This window comes from Acyrthosiphon pisum, chromosome A2, assembly GCF_005508785.2.
Source record: "Acyrthosiphon pisum isolate AL4f chromosome A2, pea_aphid_22Mar2018_4r6ur, whole genome shotgun sequence".
NCBI classification, from domain to species: Eukaryota; Metazoa; Arthropoda; class Insecta; order Hemiptera; family Aphididae; genus Acyrthosiphon; species Acyrthosiphon pisum.
The window spans coordinates 12,969,645-12,977,949 of record NC_042495.1 but is presented as its reverse complement, the minus strand read 5'-3'; the positions used below and the strand labels follow the sequence as shown (position 1 = coordinate 12,977,949).

Genomic DNA, 8,305 nt, shown 5'->3' with positions numbered 1-8,305 from the left:
TTCAAAACTATATTGTTATTTAATAACATATATCAACTGAAATGTTAGAAATTTTGACTAAATGTAACCTGTTAAATTTAATGAATAAAAATTTTTGAAAAAAGTTTTCCAATACTTTATGTAACAAAAATATAGTTGTTTATTTTTAGCAAAATATAAAAACATAATATAATCAACTTTCTTAAAAATAATTTATTGATTCATTTTTGTATTATTTTTTTACAATGATAATAATACTTATATATCATTATGTATATAATGCATTACCAATATCCTTATTAAGTTGTTCGTTTGATTGTAAAATCTCAGGCTCTTCTTTAGTAGATGCTTGCACTTCTAGTTTTTTATTTTTTGAATCTAAACAAATTAATATAATATTATGCATATTGTATAATATTTATTTTTATTATAAAAATATATTTCCAGAATAGTAATACATTACTTGGAGAAAATATATTGCCCAAGCGCAATGCTTTCTTTTTTAATTTTGACATGACTGTCTTATCCTTTTTAACTGAAGTCTTATTACAATCAATTTCTGGAGAACTATATTGTTCTTTCTTATTATCTTCACAAATGGTAACTTCAGAAGATTCTTGATTTTCACACTTTTAATTAAAACAAAAACCATTAATTAACAAATATTTTATTATATACTAATAGTTATCAATACCATTTCATGTAAACAATTATCCTGTTCTACACTCTCATCGATAAACCTATAACACTCTTCCAGCCTTTTGTTAACTAATTCTTTGACATCAAGTTTTATTAAATCCATTAAAGAGGTATTTTTAAATAATTCATTCACACGATCCTCACCAAGTATCAATACAATTTTTAAACTATCTACATAGTCAGAAGACAATAAAGGTTCAGACAAATTTTCACAAACACTGTTATCATTAATATTCAAACGCGCTTCCAGTCTTAGTTTCTTTAACTCATAAAAATCTCTGTCTGAACTTAAATCAGTTTTACATTGATAACAATCTGTATTTGTCTGATCTATGTCTGAAATATCCATACTACATATTCCTTTATATTTATTCATAGGTGGTGCATCAATTGTCCGAGGTGGTCGTTTTGGAGAGCACACAGGAGTTGAATTTTCAATTAAAAGATTTGTCTGTATGCATTTTGATGAATTTTGAGACTCATAAAAATCACATTGTTGGTATTTATGATGTAAAACTGAAACATAATTTTACATTTTGGATGTAATAATTGGATAATATTATATCATTATCAATAAAGTGCTGATTTGTAAGCATTTACATATTTATTCTGGTTGATCGTTTAATATGCTAAGTGAGCTCAGAATTTGTTTCATGACATAACAATTTAAACTATGGAACTTTTATGATGCATATTTTTTATATATCAACATTTAACCATTTTTTTTATTTTATGATTTTAATTGCATTATTTCTGTTTTGTTTTTTTTCATAAATTTTTGAAATAATTACTAAGGTAAAATAGAAAAAAAAAATTATATTTTTATAGTTTTGTTTACTATTAAATAAATTAATAGGTATACTTGTAGGTATAAACGGTTTTCCTAAATATATTTGGGAATTAATTTTTTTCTTATAATATAATTTTAAAACTACCAACAAAATAGATATTTTAAAGTAAAGTATTTATAGAAGCGTTTCATAATTTTAAATTTATTATTTTAATTAAATATTCAGAAAATACATGTCTTGTATAATATGCAATAACATATTATGTTTATGCATATTTAAGATTTTCAGCGGATATTTGGTTGGTTTTTATTAAAAATTCTAAAGTTATTCCACTTGAAGGGCTCATTCCAATTCACAAAAATTATACAGCACTGAGGCTATAGTAAAAGCTGCAATTTTCTATGCCCAAGACTTACATTCAAGTTCAGGATTAGTATTAAAGTAAAAATAAATCTTTGGAATGCAAAATGGAATGAAGTAGAAACAAATGCTCCTCATACTGCTGTTACATCACTCCCATATTGTGAAGAATTTTTTCCATATATCAAAATTCTCTTACAATTATTGGTTACGCTCCCAGTATTGATCATGATAAATTACATGCGCACAACAATGACTGAGTCTAGGTTGAACGGCTTAGCTCTATTAAATGTTCATACAAACAAACATATAGATATTGACTAAGTATTGTAAATAAATTTAAAAAAAAAAAAAAAAAAAGGAAAATGCATTTAAAGGACTGGTCAATCTTAATTATAAATGTAAACAAATTTTAAAATTCATAAATTGTATTATGAACCTAAGTTAAAAAAAAATAATAAAATGATAATTTAATTTTTTGAAATAATTATGTATCTTAATTAATAATTATATTTCAAACCGTTTATGTAATACATCCAAAACAAATGCACATTACAAGACTGATTTTCTTAGTCATTTAAGCTTCAAATTATTAATTTTTTTTCCATAATAATTAATAAGTAAGTACCTCAAGATCATTATACTCAAACTAACACCCATCATGAAAAAATCCTAGATCCGCCCCTTGTATTTAATACATGAAAACCCAAACTCTAATATTATCATCATAAGTATACGTATGTCCACCTGACAGTGGTGACAAGACTGTTATCAGGAGTCTGGACTCCTCGCCACCAAAATGTTTTTAATTGATCTGTGTTTATAATAAAATATATCAAAACAATAATAAAATTAATCAGTTTTAGGAAATTAATATTAATTTTTTTTAATTTCATTGTACTCATACTGTCTGATGATGATGACATCATACAATATTAAAATATAGTGAATGAATAAATGAACATTATTTTTTTACAATATACTGTATAAACATTAAACAATATAATATACAGAGTGTAACCGGAAGACTGACAGATGAAATAACGTTTGTTCTAATCAATATTTTCAATTTTTTTTTTATATATATATATAACTTATAGAAACTTGTGCTACACGTATAATATAAAAAAAATATTTTTAATTTTTAATACTAAATAAAAAATTTTAAATTTGATTAACATTTTTTGGAAAAATTCAAAACAGCCAATTTGTAAATCTGAACAGTTTTAATGGTAATATATTTATCTAAGTCAAGTAGTAGTATTTTTTAGAATTATTTAAAATATCAATAATTTTTTGAGTAAATTAATTTAGAACATGATACATTTTTTTCAAAATATTTTTTTTACATCAGTATATTTCTTAAATTATTTACCAACCATATAATTTTCACAATTTTTGTCATAGGTACATTTCAGCATCATAATTTTTTTTTTTTTTTTGTCAGGTCTTCTTTTACACCCTTTATACCTAATATAACAGTATAACAGTAACATTTTAATTAAATATCGAAAATATTTTTAAAAAAAAAATACTTTGACAGAAGACCTCAGAAGAGAAAAATCTTGCAGTGGGGACAACTTCCTCTCCTGTGCGCACACTTATGATTATCTTTGAAAAGGATACTGGTAACTTAATTATTTTAATAAATTTAAAAGCAATAATATTAACAATCTTTCACAATCAATAAAAAAATTTGAGTAACTTGTCATACTGTGTTTTAATGAAATTTTCAAAATAAAAAAACAAACATTGAACAATAATTTTTGAGCTAATTAAAATATGGAATAATGGCTATAAGACTAACAGTTAATCTTGTTTTGTATTTTAAAATAAAAAGTAAACAGTAAACTTAATAGGTTGTAATTTTAAAAATTAAAAATGTCATTCAATATTCAATTTTTTGAACCAAAATAAAATTAATGCTTGAAAAAAAAATTGAATAGTGATTTTTTTAATGTTCAAATTTTAGCTTAAAATTTTAAAAATTAATATAACATATTATTATTATATACTGTAAGCTACATCCCAGTGGAATTATTTGTATTATAATACAAGGAAGTGTTTTGATGTTATGGTTTAATTCTATACACATTATCTATATCTAAAAATGTGTATTGGTTATTTACAAACAAAGCAACTTGTTCAAGTTTATTTTCATACTATGGAGTTACGTAAAATTAATAATTATGCTACACTCTCTTAATGTATTCAGTACTGTGATCAGTGGTGGTTTGTGCCATAGTGCAGGAGAACGCGAACAACCGAAAAAATTGTATAAAAAAATTATTAGATTTCTATAGTAAATTATAATTGGTTATTAAGCACATTTGTAATATAAAAATTGTTTATAAAAAGGAAAAAAACGTTTTTACAGGCTTTACATATTGAAATAGTGCGTATTTTAACGATTAAATAATTTGCAGAGCACAGATCCGTGTCCTAAGCAGCCATACAAATATTAACTACATGTATCAACTCATCACATGTAAAAAATGGTCTTCTGGAGTACAATTTATGTAACTACCAGACCTACCAGACCTGTCACGTGTTAATTGCGGAAACTACCACAATGCATTAGTTATTAACTGATGCCACTGCGCTCTAATATCAAAGTTAACTATACTCCGGCCCACGAGAGTCCATACGTAAACCGCGCATTCATATAGTAATATGTGACGTCTGTTTTCTCCCACCATGATGCCATTCCCATTATTCGGCAATGTGCCGATGCGCAGTGACGGACGCGTTCTGACATATGGACTCTCGTGGGCCGGAGTATACTAGGTATCAATAATATGTAAACAGATTAAAATAATTATTTTGAACTTATTTAGCTAAAAACAATTAAATGTAGATGGGTAAATTATATTGGATACATACTATGTGCTCAGAATGTACCTATAACCAAATTTAATTTTTTTTACTAATCTACATAGTAAAGATCTTATAAAGTTATTTGTGAGCCACCTTATGTGAACGTCATAAACCGCCACTAACTAAGATATAGTTGAATTTAAAATAAATCAAACTTAATGACAAATTAACTTTGACTGGTATTCATAGACCCAAATTAAATTAGACAAGATTTAAAAAAGAAGTATAATTACTAGTTTTAGATTTTGAAGAATTTTGATTTACTTCATATTCATTTTTAAGAGTATTATAATTTTCTTCTAAGCTTTCATATTTTTGTTTCCAATACATTTCTTGTATCTGCATAGGGTTATCACCTGGTTGAGGTATTAACTAAAAAATAAAATACAAATATAAAACTATGTACTCAAATACCCCAATTTGATGAATATCACAAGTAACTTACATGATATAATAATTTATTTTTGTGAACAGAATTACAGTTATTTAGGTCATGTTCATCTATGTACATTTTAGAATTCTAAAATCATAAAATATAAAACTTCAACTTTAAATTAACATATAAAACAAATAGGTACACTTTTAAAAAATACTTTACTTTTAATTTATTCTCAAAAGTTGATGTAATTTCTTTCAATTGAGTTTGAAGTTGAAAGATCTCTGATTTTAAACTATCAACATTATCATTTTCTGGTGAACTTGTAAAAGTGCAAGAGTTAAGTTTATGTCGACGGAAACAATGATATTTTAAATAAGAAACATCCATAAACATCTTTCCACACAACTCACAAAGTGCCATTGAATCTGCCTAAATAAATAAGTATTCAATTAATAGTTATTAAGAGTACGCTCAACTCGCATGTGCTGTCTCTGTCTTACAAATTTAAAACATGACAAAAACTGTTTTGCGCCAGTAAGAACCAAACAGGCTGTAGTCCAAGTTAAGTAACCAAATTTCCACACTAAAAAGAGGACAGCATTGACTATACAACATTGTTTTTAATTTTTTGATATCACAAATATGATTAGTGGTTTAAAAATGCATTATTTTTTAGTTTTTCAAACTTGAATAACTGTTTTATAGTTCTAATGTCGAAAAAATAAAAACAATGTTGCACAGTTCAATGTTCTCCTCTTTATTATGTGAAAATTGATGGCTTAACTTGGACTAGAGTCTGAGTGGTTTTTACCCAAACAAAACCGTTATTTCTGTGTTTTACATTTGTAAGACGGAGACAATACATACGAGTATGGCAACCGTTAAATGTAAATATTCTTAAGACTAAGACAATATATTATACATACTTTATCATTGATCTTAAAAGTTGAATGTTTTTTATAATGCAACAAAAAGTCTATGATCAATTGTGAAAGACGAAATAATTTCTTAGACGCACTCATTTTCTCAATATTGTAACTAAGAACACTGGCTACAAGCATTGACAGAGTCTTTACATCAGCTTTTTCAACTACATCATTAATGGCAAATTCTTCTACACAAGTCAATTCACAGAAAAACAATTTGAAGTAATGGTATGATACTATATAACATAATGACAATATAACAATTACCTAAATATTCCCAGTCCACTGATCCACTGTATTGGTTGAATCGAAACCCAGTGCTAGTCGCTATACGTTCAAAGTCCGAAGTCACCAGTCGCAAGAAATCATCCATAGTCAAGTTTCGAAAAGTATAATACTCGTACCTATAATAATATTACAGTCAATTATAAAGTGGTAACTCACTACCTACCTATTAAAATAATAATAATTTACAGGATTAGTAGATATGAAGACACGTGAAACAAACAATAATTGTGAGATCGAAATACACAGTTGCAGATATTTCAACGGATCAAGTAATTATAAATATTAAATTATAATAATTAACTGAAAGATTAAATATTATTAAATCGACGCGTTCTGGACTAGAGATCTCAACTCGCAGCTAACAGGTATAAATCATATATATAATCATTTATATGGAGTAACATTGTACATTTTCCGAGAATCAGCAATTATTAAGTACCTGACTGTACAACAAGACTGTACAACAAAATATTATAACAAATAATAACAAAAATATATAAAGTACGACAGTTGTTGTACGGTAAGAAAATTTTAAATCGTCGTTATCTCTTTCAAGCGTAATTTACGAGCGAACGGATGATAACGTAAAAATTAGAAAATGAGAAAAAATCCATAGAACTTACAGGTTGGCATGGTTAGGTGCATGGCTAACATTATTATTTAGCCATGACCGACGGTAGTAACAGTAGGGCACTATAGAGCCTATCTTCTATGTAGAGCCTTAGTAACAGTAGTAATGCCATTACTACCATAGACAAATTAATTATTCATATGTCTATGATTACTACGTAATGGATATACCTATATTAAAAATAAAAGTTAAATAGTTGTGATTAATTGGCTTTGGAAAAAGTATAATATTATATAATATAAAAATAATAAATTAAAACATAACAGTCTGTCTTAATGTCTTTATTTAGTTTTATTAATCAACAGTAAAATAACATAATAGGCGTGTTTTGGCAACTGTTTAGTAAATAAGTTTATGGTTATAGAAAGGGGACACGTATAAACCTGGAATTTATAAATCTGGACCGTAAAAACCCGGACTGTACATTTCTGGAAAGTACTTATTTGGATCGTATAATTGTGGATCGTACAAATCTGGACCGTAGAATTCTGGACCGTAGATTTCTGGACTTTCCACATATTTCTGTTTAAGGGGCATGAGTGGCAACCCATTTGGCGGGTTATAATTTTCTTAGACTTCAATTTAAATTGTCTAAAAACTAAAAAGTGTTATTATGGTCTTATATAATTTATATTGTCAATAAATAAAAATATTAACAGTAAAACTAGATTAAGTAAAAATTCAATCATAAACTTAACAAATTAAATTAGCATTTTTTAAATATGTTTTAATTTACTATTTATATTTTGTCTTATAATAAAAATATATTTTAAAATAACACTTGTAAAATACCTATTGAAAAGGTATATACAATTATGATACTATATAGAACAGTTACTTGCTGGTTCTTATATTGTCTTATGTTAATGGTGAAAACTGAAAAGTGAAAAAGATCTCACAAGATAGTAATAGACAAGAAGTAGATTATCTTAATAATTTATTTTAGATTCTGAGTGGAACGATGAATGTATTGATTTTACAATGATGTGTGTTTTTTATTTTTTTTTTTTTTTTTATTTTTTTTGTTTCTGTGTACACGATAAGTAGTTGAAATAATGCTACGATTTTCAACTTCAGTATCTTGTTCGATCAGAAAGTGAATATCGTTGGTGCATTGGGGAGGTCAAAATTTAAATTTATAAGATTATCTACCTTTATCAAACAAAAAATATCTATAAGAAAGTCAAATTAAATTTTTATGATCGTTTGAAATTCAAATTTTTACAACATTGGATATTCACTCGATTTCTCATGTAGCGATTTCCTTATTTTGTTGTAATTCAAAAACGAATAACTGCAGATACATGAAAATTTTACTGAATGTTTATATTAGCATTTCCTATACACCATACAATTTTGAAAATATTTTGACTCT

General features: G+C 26.1%; 1 protein-coding gene across 2 annotated transcripts; it reads right to left on the bottom strand.

Annotated features, from left to right (window-relative positions):
• Nucleotides 1-225: 225 nt before the first annotated feature.
• LOC100575782 lies at nt 226-7,094 on the bottom strand. Of its 2 annotated transcripts, none has more exons than XM_003241389.4 (9): nt 6,923-7,094; nt 6,279-6,415; nt 6,012-6,199; nt 5,305-5,514; nt 5,152-5,226; nt 4,940-5,078; nt 674-1,194; nt 443-608; nt 226-357 (listed from the first exon to the last, which is right to left on the bottom strand). In XM_003241389.4, the coding sequence occupies exons 2-9, from the start codon at nt 6,382-6,384 to the stop codon at nt 248-250; spliced, it is 1,515 nt and encodes a 504-aa protein (XP_003241437.1). In that variant the 5' UTR covers nt 6,385-6,415; nt 6,923-7,094; the 3' UTR covers nt 226-247. The 2 variants fall into 2 exon arrangements, with proteins under 2 accessions (XP_003241437.1, XP_016656260.1); XM_016800771.2 differs by lacking the exon at nt 6,923-7,094 and adding an exon at nt 6,486-6,874.
• Nucleotides 7,095-8,305: the final 1,211 nt, after the last annotated feature.

Excerpts from the sequence above, each read along its gene's own strand:
- LOC100575782 (XM_003241389.4), bottom strand. The coding sequence starts at position 6,384 with ATGGATGATTTCTTGCGACTGGTGACTTCGGACTTTGAACGTATAGCG. Across the intron at positions 5,227-5,304 it reads CTTTTGAGAATAAATTAAAA|AATTCTAAAATGTACATAGA; the intron begins GTAAAGTATTTT and ends TTATGATTTTAG. Across the intron at positions 5,079-5,151 it reads AAAATAAATTATTATATCAT|TTAATACCTCAACCAGGTGA; the intron begins GTAAGTTACTTG and ends TTTATTTTTTAG.